We start from the raw sequence: 19,468 nt of genomic DNA, 5'->3' as shown, positions 1-19,468 counted from the left end.
GGTCCTCCCTCTGGGGAATCTTTCTAGATGGGTTGAATTTGGTTCATCAGTCCCCAGGTCACGCCTACATTAGTGAACTGCATGATTTACAGAGAGAAAATCTATTTCCATTTATACTGGAGTCATGTGTTGACATAAACATACTTTACTAGTTATTCCCAGAGTATTACTGCTGTTTGCCTCAGAAGACACCACCTGTGTAGGTATTCTTATTAATGGAAAGGGAGCGCAATGGCTGTTTCGAATGAAAATGGCTTCAGAGAATGAAAGGAGGGAATTATCTGTGAAATACTTGAACATTTGGTCTTAGTATAGATCTTGGGCATTTTTTCAAATATACCACAGTTAAGTAGCTCGGATGGGCAGTATATAACCTCATGTGAGCAGTAAAGACATACAGTGATTTTGCTGTCTCAAATCATTGCTATGAATCAATGCCAGCTTACTTTTGTCTGAATGCAGGAGGAAGAATTGCCAGCTGAGAAGATACCACATCAGAATTCTTCATTTTTAAGCCTGCAGAGTAGTATGATTTCCCAGAAAAAAAATGCAGTGGCTCAGCGAATATCATCAGCAAGGCTTCACGAAATTAAAGAGCTGAAAAATGAAATATTTTATGTACAACACCAATTAGAAGCATTAAGCTTAGAAAACCACGTTTTGAAACAGCTTCACGGTCGACACTCGAAAGCAATAGGTAGATACGAAAATTCAGAAAGTAACTTGCCAGATCTTTTAGCAAGTCATTATAATGAGGTGAGAACGTTAAGGCAACTCCTGAGGATGTCTCAGGAAGACGAGAGAAATACATCCAGGAAGCTCAGAAAAGTTGAAGCAGAGCTGCTGAGAGCTAAAGATGCTTTGCAGACCTTGCTTATGCTTTCAGAAAACAGAGCTCTTGTGGAGAGAGAGGAACTTGATTACAGATTATCAGTCCTTACAGAAAAAATAAAAGTGAACGATAAGAGAATACAGGTAATGTGCGCATATCATTGTATTTGTGGAACAATAATAGCAGAGTTTTCTGTGCAAGAAGAGTGGAAAGTTTTTAGCTGCTTCTTGTTAGATTAATGATTCTGATACAGTCCTGTAACATTGAACATTCTTTTCAATCGGTGCTGTCCTGAGTGTAAGGTGCTAAAAATGGCAGTAGTACCCCCTTCCACTATTTTAAAATCTGGCATAAATGTATGAGTAGATTAAGTTTGCCAATAGACATCTTCTAGGAATTAAGTCGTATGCCTTAATCCTGGAGAGCAATTTTCAGCAGTGTCTACGCTGCTCCCTGCCAGCGGCCTGGGGTACCCAGGCTTGCTTGAGCTCCCTCGCCACAATAGCACGGACCCAAATTTACCTTGGCAAAGCACAGGATTAGTCATACATGGATGCCACCAGGCTGCTGCTGATCTGCTTCCTTGAAGAACCAAAGCTGGTTTATCTGGAACTAGCACTGTTATTTTTACATGGTGCTGGTGGGCAGTGTGGACATCCCTACATCTCCTATTCGCTAATTACTGTCGATCACTAGTCAGCTGTAGGGTGGGTGCTGAATTAAGCAGTAGTCAGGTGTCTTAGATTTTAGGGTTGGTTCTACTGTTGATTTATTATGCAACTGCAGCAAAAGCCTCATGGGACTTTAAGAGGAGGTAATTCATCTTCTTTTAATACCTCATGCTTCTTTTCTCTCATTGGCCCTTTCACAAAAAGACAGGAATACAGTTTTTGAGTGAAACTTTCATTGTCCTCCAAGAATGAATTTCTATTTTCTATGGGGTATATTATGCATAGAATTAAATAAAGAGCCAGGTAATCGTAGAGGCATTTCACCACCTGAACAGCTAGCTCTGAAGTGAATTTATTACAGGAAAGAAAATGAAAATATAAACAGCTGAATTCAAACTCTTTTTTGAAAACTTTCTGTTTACAGAAGTCCTAGTGAGAAGCTATAAAAAGCATGCAGGTTTGGGTGTACACCTCACAGTTTTATTAACTATAAATCAGTGCAAGGCACTGGGTTCTGATGATAAAGTATTTGATGAAGTACTCAATAAATTACCTAGTTTTCATTTACACTAAGCCTCCTTGTGCTGCTGCAGTTAATAGATCTCAGTGTGCATAGAAACATCTTAACATTTCTCAAAGATTATTGTATTCATTAATCCATCAGAAAGGTAATGCACCGCCTTATTTTTTATGTTTGAATGCCAAATATACTTTTTTTGTTTAGTAAAATTGGGTTTTAAACCAGTTTTTGCTCATTTTAAAGTAATTTTTCAGACACTTCATCATAATTTCATGCATCATTTATAATAGAATATAATTATTAGAAGCTTACTTTTCATTATATTAGCATGCTTATTTTTTAAATCTGGTATGAACTGAAATTTTTCAACAGTAATACTGAGTACATCCATATGTAAAATATATAATTTTTTTAAGAGCCTAGAAAAGCAGCTGAAGTTGAACAATAGCACCTTTAGTCGTCAGCTGGCAAATGAGAACAAAAATGCTGTGGAAGCTGGGATAATTACAAAGAACTTGAAAATGGAAATTAACTCTCTTCACAAAAAAATTAAGGTATTCAAGATTTTAAACAGGTTTCTGTTCCTACAAGAAAATTCAAGCATTTAATGTTACCTGTTTCGTTTGCCTCTTTTATATTATTTAGCAATGGAATTTCTGTTTCCGTGTTGAATCTGTATCTACCAAAAAATGTCAAAATTCCAAATGATGAAATTATTGTAGTGTCTATTTGTCAGAAGTTCAAAGTAGTTCAATAACTAATTGAAACAGAAATTAATGCCTGACAATTTGAACAAATAATCCACCCCAACTTGTTACCATTTTGATAAATATAGGTCAATATATTCATCTACTAAATTTGAATGAGGTCACAAACAGAAACACTGTCAAATCAAAATGAGGCAAATATTACAATCTGCAAAACTGGAGTTTAACAAAAAGGCTTATGTAAATGTTTCAATAATTTGTTTAAATTCCAGCTTTGTTTTTAGACAAATATTTTGGGGACAAATATGTTCTTTTTTTAAAAAAGGAACTAAAGCAAAAAATTACTTAGTCAAAATAACAACAGATGAAAAAATCATTAGAGAAGACTTCATCTTCTGAACATTGTGTTATGAAGAAGGTCATGTAGGTGTACAGATGTGTTCTTAGCTTAAAAAGGGAGAAATTTGATTTGGCTCATGAAAGAAAATGACAGATTCCTATTTATGTAAATGACAAAGTCACTACATGGCCTGGCACATAGCAAAATGCCTGACAGTTTTCTCCCAACGTGGGAAAATAAAGTTGGTAAAAAGTAAATCCTAATGCATATTAGATGTTTTATAGTGTTTATTTCTTCATAGGAAAAGGATCGGCAACTTCATGTAAAAAATATCTATGCCAATCGGATGTCTAAAATCCTAAAAGACAAAAGTGATTCAGTACCTCATGAAAAAAGTACGTGTATACTCATTTTCCTTTGTTGTTTAGTTATGTGACACTTACTTACATTGTTTTATAACTGGGGCATATATTCCAAAATAAAAGCCAATATAGTACCTATATATGGGCTAAAAATATTCTGTCACATGTAATTTAAAGAGAAATGCTTGGTTTTGTGCTCATGACCTGTTTTTAATATTTAACCCAACTTTCATCATGAATAGTGTTTAGCATACATAGGTTTAGTATACTAACAGTGACACTGAAGTAGTGCTGCTATTTTATGTGTCTATTTGCATCAAGAGCTGTTTGCCTATTTGCTTTTTAACATGGTGAAGCTATCAGTCCACAAAGCTTTTGAAGACTAATTTTTATTCAGGCTGCTCCCTTTGACTTGGCCTGGAGAAGTGGCCACACCTGGAATTCCCCCAACATGGCTCACCAACTCAAAGCACCTCACGAACAACCCTCCTGTAGCAAGTTGCTAGTTTTAGTACAGACTTTCAGAGTGCTTTTGTAGGAGCAAAAATAATGAATTTAATTGGGTCTTTAAAAAACGTTTTCTCGTATTTAAAATCCTTAGACCCTGTAACTTACAAATAGGAGAGATGCTTCAGTGTGCATTATTGAAGCTCCTGCAACTTGCATTTTATTGGGGTGAAAGGAGAGGCAAGGTTTTCAGATACAAGGTTTAGGAACTTTAAAGGCCAGTCTGATGATCATGTGGTCAGCTTAGCTGAGAGAAGAGAATGTTTATCCTTAGTAAGCAGCCCTTTGGTTTTTAGCGTAAGTAAATTTAAATTTACATATTACAGAGATTGTAATAACCCAGTTATTGTATAGCCTCTCAATTAATTCTATCCACAGAATTGATGTTATTTAGAAGAATATAGTAGAATGATAGAAAAGAACAATAGAAAGTTAATTCTATCAAGGAAGAAGGAGCTCTTTAGTAAAGAGTATTTCTTTCACATGGATGCTCAGATGGGTCTTGGAGAGAAATGTCTGTTATATGCAATCTTGTCTATCAGACATTCCAAGAGCAGCTACCTTGTGTGAGATTCAACTGCCTAATTATAGACATCCAGTGCCATTTGAGATGTCCTAGCACATTCTGCTTGGCCCTGTAGTTGTTGTTCCAGAAGGACACGGGTGTCCCATCAGTCCTGTGTAATATTGGCCAGACTTATGTGGATACCTTGAATACTCGAGGGCATCTCAAATAGCGTGAGGCGCCTGTGTTCAGACAAGTGGATCCCACCCCTTGAACTGAGGGAGCAACAGCTAAAAACAATTACAAATCATACAAGTCAAGAAAGCTTATGTTGCCCATGTGCTCACTATATTCATCAAAGACAAAAATGTTGAAGAAGATAGTTTTCTTGAAGCACTTATAGATTTCTAATTGCCATATGCTTTAGATGTAGTATCTAGAATTGACTAATAAATGTGTTTTTTACAAAAACTGGTAAACAGATTTCAAATACTTTCCCCACATTGAAAGTAATATTTTGCCTCCTACTCAGGATCATAAATATTCTGTCAATATCCTAAAGGAGAGCTTTCTGCACAAACTTGCACCCTTAATTTTGGATAATGATCTGAACATTGGCTTTCCTGAATTAAGCATCTCTTTAAAATACTAGTTAGATATTCCTGCTCCTAAACTCAAGGAGGAATTGCAACTTTCTTCATGTGGGTACGAAAAGCACTTAAAATTTACATAGTAGCAAACATATCTGCTGGAAATATTGCACATGCCCACAGAATTCTTCAAATTCTGGTATCAGTACAAAGACTTACTGCATTCAGTAGCTTATTTCTTTCCTCTTCGTTGTCTTTGCAAATCCGTTACTCCGCCTTAACTACAAGTGAACTACAGGGAGAAGGTTGGTGATTCAAGTTGTGAAATTAAGAAACACAAATTCCTACTTCTCATTCCAAGTCAGACATGTTTTTTTCTGAAGCTCTGAATTCCAGTTTTAGTTACGTCACATAACCAGCAGTGTTTTGGTTTTTTTTAATTTTACTCACATATGGGCTTGTATGATATTGTTACTTAAATTACAGTACTTAAGTCACTGTTTACCTGACATTTCGTAATGACAAGGTTCCAAGCAAAGTTGTCTGATCTTTTGGTATTTTTGGCTGATAAAGTTTTCATTCTGTGCCAGTTAATAGAAACAGATGATTTTGAAATATAGAACTGGAATTACTGACAATTTTTTTTCCTTTTCACTGCTGACTTGAATTTTCCTATAACAGACTTAAAAAAGAGCTACTTCTTCAAGTAGTTATTTTCTATTCTGCATTTACAAAAATTTTTACCCATCAGGAAAGAAAAAAAGAAACGCAGGGATGCATTTTTTAACAATGCTGATAAATAGCTGAAGGTAGGCTTGCTTAAGTTATCGGGAAGCTCTAGGTACATAAATACAACTGATTTATTGAATGAAGCCATTAATTTCATAAGCTCTCCACCAGAGCAAAGTTTGCTCAGTTGTGGGAAGGTCCCACCAGCTCATCTAGAGGTACAGCTCCCCCTAGTTCTGAATCTGAGGAACACTCCGCTGATTTCGGTTGGAAAAGCTGCTGGAGTAACTACTTGCTGGTTGCCTTTCGAAAGGGAAAACTAATTCCCTCCACATCATCAGAGCCATTCCTTCAAGAGGAATCCTCAAATTGGTTATCAACATCCTTTTTACCACCAGACGGCAAACATTTTGAAAATCACCATTTTTATGGAGGGTCTTCCTCTGATTTCAGTGATTGAAACTGGGAGTAAGGCCGAATGTTGATGTAGGTAAGATCGCGTTTCTGCTGCTGTGCTAGCAACTTTCTCAGCTACTGCACTCATGTCAAAATTATTCTAAAGGTAGAATAAAAGGACAATATACTCACCTTCCCCATCCCATCCTTATTCAGCCATTTCTTTAAATGCCTCATTCAGTCACTCCCTTGCAATCTCTTTTCAAAGACCATAGATATGTCAAAGTGTTAAACATTTCCTCTGAAGAGTTTGGTTCTATAAAGCCTTACATAAGTGCTTAATGTTGAGAAAGGTGAGTAACCAGGAAGGCATAAAAGCATGTATGTTTATTATACTCTGCAAGATCCGAATTTGCAACCTGAAAGCTGAAGCCTCATACCAGACCTCTTAAATTTACATTAGAATGTTCCCACAGAAATTAAGCCCACGTGGGCTCTAGGGTGTAGACACATTTGTCTGACTTTGCGTGTTCTATCTGAACAGGACTTTGTAAATCTAAAAGCGAAGTGTATTTATGATGTACTGACGTACAGATGAAAATGCCCCAAGGTCCAGGCAGCTATGTTTGTGTACCAGTTTCAGCATTTATAGATCAAGCAGAACAAAGATTTTTTTTATTAAAGGGCATTAAGACATGCAGAAAAAATAATATTTAAATCCTAGGCCATGTACCAGCCTATGTATCAACCATCAAAGATATCTTACGTTTATACCAACAATGTAATTCTAGAAACTACTGTATTACTAACAATTGTCCTTTTTCAATAGGTCTTAGTAAAAACAGATCAGTACAAGTAGATAAACAGAGTTTTAGATCACTGCTGCTGTCACCGTACCAAACTCAGGAAACAGAAAAAAGTCCAGTTCAGCTAACAAAGGTATGAAAGATCTGGATCCAGTCCCTTGTTTAAACTCTCAGCTAAGCTGTATATTGTTCCTTCAGTAATATGCCTGAACAGCCTGATCCATCAACCTTCTAGGATGCGGATTTTGTGTGAATATAATTATATTACAGAAAATATGTAGGGCAAATGTTGTGATGCATAATAATAGTAATAGAAATTAGTAATCTTTTTATAAACATTGCACTGTGTACTTTTAAAAGTCACTAAACAAGTATTCCCTCCTTATTTTTGCTTTTAATTGCCAATTATAGGAGAAAAAGTCTTCAGAAGATGAAAATCAAAAAGCTAAAGCAAATGAAGCAAATACAGATGCCCAGTGTAGAACAGAAAAGCAATCAACCAAGAAAATACCAAAGCCAGAAAGTTTTAATAGAACACGTAGAGGTATATTTTAACATTTTTCTCAGAAACTCATTTGGTGTATTTAAAAGTTGACTGAACCGATGGTACTGGTAATTTACATGGGTCTGACAGCTGTTAGCTGGCACCTGACTGACAGGAACTAGTTGAACAAAATAATATATTAAGCGTCACTGAAATCCAGCTGCCGTCGGTGCTGCACTGCCAGCGGAGCAGCTCCGCAGTATAAGGCGTCTTTGCACTGCTCTGCTTCTAAAGGGAGTTCCTGCTCACGGTGGTAAAAAGTCAGTGCTTTAGCAGTGAAAGCATACTTCAGTAATAGTTTGTTAATTCCACACTAATCACATACTGATCTCAAAATGCTGGTTGTGAATCTTTATCATAGCTGATGTCAACATAGATTTCTGGCTCAGGATCTATTGCTGAGAAAGGAAAAGGACTTCTTCAAGGGCTGGGGGTATCTCCTCATTACAGCGATCACTGTGAATAGATTTTATGTAAATCTTAGCCATTGACTGTGTTCTCATATAATGGTCATATGCAAGGGACTCATCGATAAACACCTTTACTTTGAAGAGGTTCTATAGAACAGAAGAAACCAATGCATCTATTCCTTTATCTGAGTTTTTCTTTCTAAAAATATTCATGTTATTTTCATTATAGTGAGTCTTGTAGACAGCACCAAGATCTGAATACCATGATGCCAAATACTTCACAAATGGTAGGAGACATTATGCATTCACAGAGGTGAAACAGGTTGCTGAGGTCACTTACTAGACGAGTGACAGAGCTAGTGGTCTGGAATGCGTTAACTCCTGTGTTTTGTACCCTGCCTTTTCAGCCTACAGCCTTTCCAGTCCCCACCAGATGACTGCAGCCACCGTTTGCCTTTGAAATCCCCTTTTAAAATTGACAGAAAACACAGGTCTTCTGAATCTGCCTGTGAATCTCCCTCCTCACTGTTTGCCAGACTCTCTTCTGGCTTTCTGCCACTGCTGATGCTAGGCTTATTTATTGAAGTCTTATTTAGCTATTTTAATTATTGCAACTTCATACTTCTCCTTTAAGCTTGGACTCTATCTCATTTTGGAGGTACTCTGAGTCTCTCCAAAGCACAGAACCTATTATAGTTTGACCCCTGAGCAGACGAATGTATTTACTGTAGGCATTCAGTATACGTATACCTTTTTCTACTACATGGAGCCAACTCATTTACAGGTTAGAGAGTTGCAGTGTATTCTGCTCCACGCAACAAGCACCTGTATTGTCAGTTAAGGGAGAGAAAATCCTACATATATTTAAGTTCCATTTAAAAGCAAAAAAATTAACAATTAGAGTTTAGATCCCATGTGGTTTCTCTGTTGTATCGTACATGACTTTTCTGGCCGTATATTTAGTCATTACTGATTATATTTGCATGCTACTTCACATAATAAGATTACACATAATTAAAAAGGTAAAAGTATTTACCTGGATTCAATGGCACAATGATCTTGTTTAAATCTTTCCCCATCCTGTTGTATTTATTAGTACACAGTATTATCATAACCCTCAAGACTGAAATACCATCAATGATAGCAACTTCAGCAATGAAATAAGGAAGTAAAACTTGCTCTCATTAATGCTTCACAGCTCTTTAAGTTCATAGGAAATTTAAGAACATTCCTAAAAAACACAATATTTCATTGTAGAGTATTTACGGGAAGGCAGACTACTGATGGAAGAATATGCTTGTTTGGAATTTATGAAAGAAGAAGAAAAAGAGACAGATTTGCTTAAACAGGAGCTGAAAAAACTGATGAAAACTGAACAAACTCCTCTAAGTGACAGCATAAAAGAGAACAAGCAAGAGGAAGAATACGAAAAAGAAGAAAAAAAGCCAGATGAACGGCTAAATAACAGTGAGAAGGCGAGGAGTAAATGTGTAACTCCAGGTCCAAGAAACAAAACACCCATTAGGCTGAAAAAAAAATACATCTTCTCAGAAGCCACTAAGAATTTGCACCATGGACTTCCTACATCAGGTACAAAATCCAAAAAAGGCAGCCTTTGCAACCATAGGTGTGCAGGTCAGGACTGCAGTGAGACAGCTGAATCAAAAGTGGAAAATTCCTTTGGGCTATATGAACCGTCTTTTGGTAAAGTTACCAAAACAAGGCCGAAGGACAGTTCCACTGAAGCAGAAAGCTGCGCTCATACGACATTTGCTGAAAGGAAAAACACTCTTATGAAAGAACTCTTTGGGCCGGGCGGCGTTTGAAGAGACAGACATTCAAGTTCTAACATGAGAGGAATGAAGAACGAGAAGTGAAAGGATGCGGGATTACACAAGGCAAGGTTCAAACCCCCACTACTAGTTCATAATGTGAAGCATCTAACAGTAATGAAATCGTTATGAATAACCTCATGAGAATACACAAACTAGTTACTTTATTTGACATTTAGTTAGGTACATCAACTTATCTTTAGAAATATGGATAATTTAAAACATTTTTTTAAAAAACAATGTTTTTACCTTGATTAAATGCATATAAAATCTTACAGGTACTGAGGATTTCTTTCAATGATTTTTCCAAAATGATAGTCAAATCAGTTGTCACAAAAGAACATCCTTCTTTTCTTGGTCCATGCGCATGCATACACATCTTAGTAAGAGTGCCTTAACAATTACAACATTTTTACCCGTTATCAGGTGTTCAAGTTAGTCTTTGGTTTGTAATTTCCAGTTTTCTGCATTCTCTGTGCAGTTTGAATTTTGAAGCTGATTATTTTTTAGCTAGCCGAAGTGAGCAATCTGCTTTCAAAAGGTTTATTATTGGGTTAGTACCAACAATGCAATAAAAGAAAATAATTTTTTAATTTTCTTCACTCCTGAAATGGCTTCCAGAATTCACACATAATAAAAATAATTTGCTATTACATTGTTTTCACTAGCATTATAAAGCTCTAAAGCTTCATTCTTTTCCAGTGTTAGAACTTATCAAAGCAGTTTGCCTGGTAACTTCCACAGCTGACATCCAAAGATGAATGCGCAAGAGTAAACTATTGTTTTGGAGAAATCAGGCATATCCAGTTCTCAAAAAGCCTTTAAAAATCCTGTGTTTAAGGTTATGTAAGCGAGGGTAGGAGGATTATGTTTTGTTCCTCATAGTAATTCATTAAACGTTTGCCAAAATGTGAAGTTAGGGAAAATTACATGTATTCTATTAATTTTAAAAGGCAGTAGCACCTAAAAAAAAAATCATACCGCAAAAGCTTTTAAAGGCAATTAAGACATTTAGATCTGAACCTATGTGCAGCATATTTCCTTTCAAAATTTCCAAGGTTTTTCCTGAAGTGGCACTTAAAATTGATTTTGTGCAGTCAAAAGAGGTGTTCCTCCTCTGTGAACTATTAATACTTCCACAATGCCTTTACTGCTGCGCCAAAGTTAAGAGCAAACACGCGTACATAATCCAACACTCCTCTTTGTACTCGCTAGGTGACCAAAAGCCTTTTTGCCTTTACTCACCAAATGTTTGACTAGAGCAGCAAACAAACTGCGGGTTTGATGACCCCATGCTAAGGGCGGATGAACAGCAAATGCCACTGTGAAGATTTTCAATGCTGCTGCTTTTCTTGACTTCGCTGTGTTAAACTCCCTAACAAGCTGAGCAGAAATAGCATTAGCCACATCTTCAGATTCAGAAATATGTCAATGTCATAGTGAAATAATCTGTCCCAAATACTTTTAAAAAGATATAATAAAAAAAATAAATAGGCCTGTTGAATCCAACAGTATTTCCTTATGCAAGAACATGGTGGGGGTGTTGTTGGTTTGGGGTTTTTTTGGGGTTTTTTTTGTTGGTTTTTTTTTTTTTAGGAAAACTAATTAACATCATTGAAAAATGAAGTAGAAAACCTGAGATGGGTTGAAAAGCTTTATTTTGTTAACAAAAACATGATTATACATAACATTCAGTCACGGCATTTTTTTCTTGATGATAATGCATCCACTTTCATGTTGGCTAAATGGAACACTTAATATAAAAGCAATTTTTTCTTAAATTAACATTAAAAAAACCCCCAACATTTCATACATATATACACACAATGTATCATGACCTTCTAAAGGCAGTGCTAACTATGGAGGGGCCCTAGTCCCTTCTTTCATTCCTGCAGGAAGGCAAAGGACCTGAGATAACATAACAAATGCATCCCACTGTACAGAGTGGGAAGCAGAACCAGAATCGCCAAAGCCCAGCAGAAGAGGGAAAGGTGTCCCCTACAGCTTTGTTCAGGCTCAGGTCAAAAAAAGAGCTGATGTGGAACAAGAACTTTATAAACCCACTCATTTGCTTTACGGGGCAGCAATGACAGGGTTGCAGATATCACTGTAGCATGGAAAATAATGTAACTGTCACTGGTCTACAGGCACGGTACTAGGAAGAATTCTGTCCGCTTTTAAATTCAAAATACTGTGCCTGTTTCCTGTACTTAAATACAGCAAGAAGGATTTAGGCCAAAACAGAAAATTGTTTTCCCTCTTCTTCCTGCTTGCTACCGTTCTGTTACTATTTCAGACATTTAAATCACTAATTTGCCTTTTTACATTTACACAGCTGTTTTGGGCTATCCTGGACTGTCATTAATGTATGCTAAAGCCCTAGGAATATTGTCCTCTGAAGGAACAGCACTGTCTTCTATTTCCTCTTTCTTAATGTGGAGCTTGAGAAGGATGGCCAGACCTTTCCTCCCAAAACATGGAAGGAAATAGTTTCAGTGATCCTCATTCAGTTTGTGAAGCAGAAAAAGAGAAGAAAATATCAAGGAAGGAAAGGCCAGTTATCAATAAAAGCAGGAAAAAAAATCAAGTGTTCAATGAATTTTAAAAGTCAGGGAAGAAAAAGTATCCAGCCATCCTTTATTTGGCAATGAGTGAGTCTCTTAAGAGATAAAAGGTTCATTCTGCATATATATCAATAATGCATTTTCTAAGACAGCCCAAGAATATACCAATTCTAGTGTAAAAAAATAATAAGGAAGAAACAAATTCTCTTTAAGCCAAACAAAACACCTACCTCTGTCCTCTAGAACCACTTGTCACCAAATATAATCCCACCTTCGGGTGAGACTTCCATATTATACAGCAAAGAAACAGCAAAGCTCACAAAAATTCCTAATGCCAGTGCATTTCCAACTTAAAAACGCAAATCCAACACTTTTAGATTTTGGTGACTATGCCTTGCGGTTCTGCCATGAATCAGTGTTCATACTTGTCAAAATAGACACAAAATAAAGTTCTGAAACAGCAATGCTATTCTTTGAAAACTGACCACCAAACTGAAATACAAATGAAGGAAAAATAATATAAATCAAAAGGAATACTGACTGATATCCAAATGAAGTAACAAATATTATCTCGGACCTAGTCTCATGGAAGACAACTGTTCCTTTTTTTGTTTTTATTTGTTTAAAACAGTGATAACAAAAATGTATTTGAGGACTCCACGGATGACTGGGATTCCTTCAGCTGAAAGGGTGTAGCATGATAGCTACAACTTTATTACAAACCACAAGCCAACACGTAATTCCAACACCACCTGAAAGAGATATAAAACATGATTTAAGTCATTGCATCAATAACCCTGAAGCACACAAGCATCTGAAAACAACTTTATGAAGTGAACAGGAACAAAACGTCTTCCTTTTTATATACAAATGTCTCTCTTCAAGGGATGGCAGTTAGTCCTGCGAAACCATGCTGGTCCTGAGAAAACCTGAAGACTGTCTGGGGAAATCAGTACCAAATAACACAAATATGAGACAAAATGTGGTATATACAACTCTCAGCTAAAAACATTTGCTATGTATCTAGCAGAAAATGTCTAAGGTGCTGACGTTAAAGGCTTGGCATGTAACAGAATACTTTACTAGAACCTAAACTCAAGATTTGAGAGAGGTAAAAAGTATTAAATCCATACTTCTCTCCCCCTGCTCCCCATACAGTTATATAGAAAAACGCTACAGGGACTGTTGCTTGCTGCTGACACATATGCCTTGCGCTGCTTTTTTAAAGGGTCCCGTCCTTCCAACTAGCAGCACAGAAATTTGCATTGGTATGATGGAATAGACTGTAATACACAGCACATCCATATTGCAGACTACATAGAATCATACTACCTAGTATCACAGAACACATAGCTGTTCATAGCACACACATGAAGAAACTACCTCTTTGGTGATTTTTAGACATTTTTGTGTTTATCACCTAGAATTCAAAGGCGATCTCCACAGTAAAGTGATTATCAGCCAAGACAAAAAAGGAGATTTGAAGGCAGACATGGATGTGAACGTTTTTAAATCCCTTCAAATCCTGTTTAAATAAATGTCTTCCAAGGACTATTCCCCCACCCTGCACAGAAGCAGACTCTTCTCTTGTCCAGTAAGCACGCTGGATAAAAATCATTCCCTAGACAGTGATTAAAGATACAACAACATATGATTCCAACAACATATTTTGGAATTCCTTCTAAGGCAGTTGGGACTTACAAGCCTAACATGAAGATTCACCAGCAGCATTTTAGCTTGATGAATTTCCACACATTATCCTGTCATTCTGCCTGCCTACTTATCTCGTTAGCATAGAGCCAGCACACTTTTCACTCAGAAATAGTTATCTACAAGCTATGATGTCCTTCTGATCATTAATTCATTAAACTACCTAAAAGAAAAGGATTCAAGTAAAAATGCAACAGAAGTCCAATGGGAAAATGGGTGGGAGCAGACAAGGCAAAATACCAAGAGAGAGTATACCTAAATCACTCTGGAGTTACACTACTATGAAACCCCAGCAGTTTATAAGAAACACATGTAACTGATATGGACCTATGAAGCATTTGCCCATTTTTAAACCCATTTCTACTATTTTAGTGGGCTCCTTAATATAAAAGTATTCCTGACCTGAAATCTTCTCCAGGATCTATTGCATACTGAGATAAATCTGCGCTGTTTGAGAAGAAATAAAAATGAAACTCCTCTCTGTGCTAAAGGAGTTAGAAGAAACATACAGAAGCAGCGCTTTTAAGCCATGTATGCTCCTCATCGCAACACTGTTAGCATCTGCATGGGCTCGGGAAATGTATTTTTTCCACTGTAGAGTGCTTACCTGCCACCCCCGTAGGAAAGGCTACCAGGCGCTCCAGCGGAGCAAGCCATTTGCTTGGAAGCACTGTAACTGGCTCAGAATAGTACTTCCAAATCAGAGAGATCATCAACGCCGCCTAGAATTGGAATTTTTATTAGCTTGGATAATAACACACCAAAGTACATTTCCGCCGCTATTTTGAAGGAGTAAATCATAAATTCTAATTAAAGAAAATAGTTTCTTTGTTATTTTACATTGTTCTTAAACAAGTTCAAAAATATTTTTAAACTTAGTATAACCTCAACTTTATACACAATATTAAGAGGTAGCAGGGAGAAATGGAAAATACTGCTTTCTTTTGAGACCCTGGCTCAAGTCTAGTATACACAAACATATTAACAGTAACTGTTAAATTCTGATGACTGCTTTTAGACATAATCCTTGTTCGCTAGGAATCCAACTAGCTTTAACATTACCCTAAAGATATCTGCAGGTTGACCACTGTCATCCTTTGGTATTAAGTCTGAACTACAGAGACAACGTGATGGGGCACCGTGGTGAAATGTGTGGCAGCTGTAAGTGGAGATTTGCATCCTCATCAAAAGCATATTTTGTTTTCAAAAACATAGGCAAAAATCTATTTACAGGTATCAGAACTTTCCTGGGTCCAGTGTCATACGTAAATGAAAAAAAAAAACACTTAGTGATGACAGAGCTAAGACAAACTCCTATCTTTTCATCTCCAAACCAGAAATACAGAGCTAAAACAAAACACAAAACTCCTTCCATCCACAACTACCAGACCTTATCAGCAACATCTCTCCCTTCTGTTTCAAGAAACTCTTTCAGTTTGGCATGCACTGTATCACTGGAATGTCAAACACCTGCATGACTAATCATCAGCCAACAGATGCATGACAGAATTCTAACACTACTGAGGATTTGGTTAGTAATTTGTATTTATAATAAAATATTTACTTACTTGTAAGATGTAGAATACAATATTTATAACCCACTTTATTTTGGCTAATTGGGCAGTTCGTGCTTTCACTGTTGAAAGAAAAAAAAAATTACTCTGCATTATTTATAATAGAGAATGATACTTACATAAAACTAGTAATTTATTAATATTTCACTTTTCAAATCAGGACTTTACACTGTTTTAAAAATCTCTTTCAAATGACTTATAGCTATATTCAAAGCTAGGGACGTATCACACTGTAGTTTCTTATTAACGCTACTATGAAAAGTTGCAAAACACTGATATTCTAGACAGAGAAATGTCACACACAAACAAGAACGCTATTCCCAAATGCAAACAGTTGCTGTGGTTACAAATTTAAGAACCTGCTTCAGATGAAGCATAAAGTAAATTTTTCCCTTTCCTAAAAGGGGCTTTAGCAGATGCACTTTTTGCCCTATTTCATTCAGGAACACAGTTAAGACTATTCCTTCACTGAATAAATTTTCATCAGGTTCAGTTTTAAAAACTCCTCTTGCCTATTGTTCTGCTCTTAACTGTAGCTCAGACCAATATAAAGAAGCCCAGTGAAGACAGCACATCTTCAAACATAACGGTGGCTTAAAGTTCTCTAAAACAACATTGTTGGTTGCTAAGTGAACTACTCAAATCTAGTTTTACTGAACTTATTTGGTTAAGAATAATACTACTAAAAGCAATACAATACTGCCAGTTGTAAATATAGTCTTCTTTCCAAGCAAGGAGCCTATAAACATCCATCCATTCTGCACAGGGGAGGCAGATAAAGCAAGTTTTCTCCTACCCTGTTAAGATCAGTTAGTGAGTTTGAGTAAAGACAAGAGCAAAAGCTCTGGTGCCAAAGGTTTACGTGTACTTTCTACCACGAGATGATGGATTATACTAATATAAAATCCTAATTGAGAACAAAACACTACAGCTTTATCACAAAATCTGCTGCATAAGGTCAGACAGAATTGCAAAAGGACAGGAAAGTCTCATCTAGTTACCTTATAGATCAACGCTGTCTCCCTAGCATTCTGTAGTACACCAAACAAAAAGCCCCAACCAAGCAAAGCATCCTTTTGCAGTGAAGATACGCAGCCTTACTGTGTTACTTCTTTTGTTAATGGCATAGAACCTCCTCGACTTATTCAAAATATGAGTCAGTGATGAGCATCGCTGAGAAAAAGTAAATAATTACACAGTGAAGTCCCTTATAAGTGTATGCAGAACTATGCACAATTGAAAGACAAGAGCAAGGTCTACAGAAAAATTAAAGGAAAAAAAAGAAAGAAAAAAAGAAGGGAACACTGGAAACAGGTAAGAGGGGAAGGGAAAAAGTTGAAGGATAAGTATACTTAAAATTGAAAACTTTCTTGGAAAAATGTTTTTCAGAAACTAGAAAAGGGAGTAAACATTGCACTCTACCATGAGTTTTAAGCTTGTCAGTCATTTTGTTAATTTTTCTTTCCAGACGGGCATATCTAGCAAACTCATCCATCATACTAATCGTTGAGAGTTCTTGTTTCATGTTCTGAATTTCAGCTCTCATTTGGGACTCCTGCTCTGCATCCTTTTGTAACAATCTGGATATCTAAAAAGTAAAGAAAGAGTATCAGTTATTTATCCAGAGTTCCACCGATTTTCTTTAATATGTATAAAGTATGATATCCTGTTTGTTACATACTCAAAAGCCTCTCATGAAAAAAGCACCTTTTATCAAGTCACCGAAAAACCTTGGCTTAACATCTGCCACACATTCAAAAAGCCAAAGAATTTTTACTTTCTTGTTCTGACTGAGAAGCAAATCAAAAAGGGTTGAAAATTGTTCCTGTAGAGCACTGATTCTCAACCTTTCTACTATGGTTAACTGCCTTTTCCTTCTCTATTTCTGCCTTCATCTCCTCATCTCCCCACTCTTGATGATGCTGCCTTCTAAGACCTTTCAAACCTCCCAGGCCCTGCCTGCCACTGCATCCTGATCTGAACTGCTGTCCTCCCTCCTCGCAATTCTCATCACCCGCTGCTTGGATGACAAGCACCTGATACGTGCAGGAGAGGAAGGACCGGGAAGCACTCCTTTTCCACCACTTCTCTTTCCAGCTCCAGCAATGCCCCTTACTCGTTCATCGTTCCCATTTCCAGCTTCAGCAGCCTCAGCAAGGGCCTAAACTCATTAACATGGAAACTTTATTCACTGAAGCCCAGTTTTAGACTTTGACAATAATGCATGGCTCACCAACCAGGAATCACTCCTCTAGATTACAGATTGCCTAGTCCAGGCTGTTAGAAACACAGGAATTGCTGTACAGCCAAGAGATGTGATCCATCCAGTGCAGTATCTTACCACTGCCTCAAAACCAGAAACACAAATTTGCATTTGTTATTTTTCTTACATGTGTTTAAATGTGGTTTTCTTATAACATCTTATTGGTTTCTTGGCTAAAATTATTTCCTACTGACAGCAACGTAAAAGTGTAATCGCATGTCGTGTTAGCAAACGTTTTCTCCCCTTTTACTTTCCCACTTTCTTTTCATGAGGCACCACCTGCTTGCTGGTTCATGTACTCCTTTTACCTTTGAAATGAAAATACAAAAAGCATAAAATCTTTTTCTTGCTGTTCCTTAGCAAATCTTTGTAGCTTCCTCAAGACACATGTAATTTTTTCCCCACATATGACGTTCTCAGTACTGTACTCAATGAGAATATTACACTACTTTCTGTCACGAACCACAGCAGAAAGTTGAGTGGAGGTTTTCATTAGTCATCTCACAGTAACACCGTGTTCAGCTTCCTAAATTGCTAAGAGCAATTTACCTTTTAAAGGATTTTTATCCATTAGCAAACAGTGCTCACTGATCTGTGTGAGCGTGAAGTTATTTACGTGAAAGCGCAGAACGGTAGGTATTTTAGCATGCTTGCTCACACGTAAGCTTCTTTGTCAGCCACAGAGTTTATCAGTCCGTAATTCTGTTATCCACGCTTCCACAGAAACGCTTGAGATCAGGCCATGGGGCATCCTGACCAGTGACTGCGACTGAAGGTTTCCTCCTATGACACCGAACTCCTGGATCCCAGTATCCCCCCCATCTCCCTTCTCAGCAAGGGACACGTCCCTCTGCCGAAGGCGGGGACGGCTGGGCAACGCTGCCCTTTGCATTCCCTGCAGTGCCCCGAGGGCTGCGGCCTCAGGGGTACCGCTGGAGGCACCGGTAACTCATTCCCCGTAACTTTGCTTTGAAGACGCTGCTTAACCGAGGCTACCGGAGCCACAGTGTCACCCTGTCACAGTGTCACCCTGTCACGGCCTGCGGTTTCACCACCGCCCAGCTCTTCCCAGTATCAGCCCCCTCCTCAGGCGAGGCGCAGGGCCGGGCCGCGCTCCGCCTCACCTCACCCCTCAGCTGTCAGACGGAGGCGACGCCATGACATCGCCGTAACGCCCTGCCCCGCGGCCTCGCCCCTCCTCAGCCGCCCCTGCTTTGTCCGGCGGCGGGGCCCGGGCGGGCAGAGGCGAGGTCCCGCCCGCAGCCGGGGGGAAGGGGGGTGGGGATGGAGGCGGGCAGGCGAGGGGGGAGCCCGGCCGTGAGGTAACGGCCGCCGGCAGGGGGGCGGGGCGGGCACGGTGAGGCCACTTACGATGGAGGAGCAGGAGGGCAGGAGGATCTTGAGCGCGTTGCAGAGGAAGACAGAGCTCAGCACCAGCAGCCAGGCGCCGCTCTCCGCCATGCCGCACCCCTCCGAGGGCGGGCGGGCACGTCCGTCCCCCCCCACCTCCCCGGCCCCGGCACTAAAGCCCCTCCCGCCGAGCGGCACTGTGAGAGGGGAAACGGGGACAGGTGCGGCCACGTGACGAGGGCTGGCCAATCGTGAG

At 38.3% G+C, this 19,468-nt stretch overlaps 2 protein-coding genes across 2 annotated transcripts; one reads left to right on the top strand and one right to left on the bottom strand.

Annotated features, from left to right (window-relative positions):
• The first annotated feature begins 528 nt into the window (after positions 1 to 528).
• On the top strand, positions 529 to 9,745 carry LCA5L (lebercilin LCA5 like). The gene is made up of 6 exons (XM_074572862.1): positions 529 to 975; positions 2,440 to 2,577; positions 3,372 to 3,465; positions 6,989 to 7,098; positions 7,377 to 7,509; positions 9,177 to 9,745. The coding sequence occupies exons 1-6, from the start codon at positions 529 to 531 to the stop codon at positions 9,743 to 9,745; spliced, it is 1,491 nt and encodes a 496-aa protein (XP_074428963.1).
• A 1,646-nt stretch (positions 9,746 to 11,391) lies between these two features.
• On the bottom strand, positions 11,392 to 19,468 carry GET1 (guided entry of tail-anchored proteins factor 1). Its single transcript, XM_074602282.1, has 5 exons — positions 19,234 to 19,468; positions 17,022 to 17,187; positions 15,594 to 15,661; positions 14,633 to 14,747; positions 11,392 to 13,067 (listed from the first exon to the last, which is right to left on the bottom strand). Exons 1-5 carry the CDS (start codon positions 19,321 to 19,323, stop codon positions 12,994 to 12,996), a joined length of 513 nt encoding a protein of 170 aa, XP_074458383.1. The 5' UTR covers positions 19,324 to 19,468; the 3' UTR covers positions 11,392 to 12,993.

The sequence above is a fragment of the Larus michahellis genome, chromosome 1 (genome assembly GCF_964199755.1).
Source record: "Larus michahellis chromosome 1, bLarMic1.1, whole genome shotgun sequence".
NCBI lineage: Eukaryota > Metazoa > Chordata > Aves > Charadriiformes > Laridae > Larus > Larus michahellis.
This window is presented reverse-complemented; position numbering and strand designations above follow the sequence as displayed.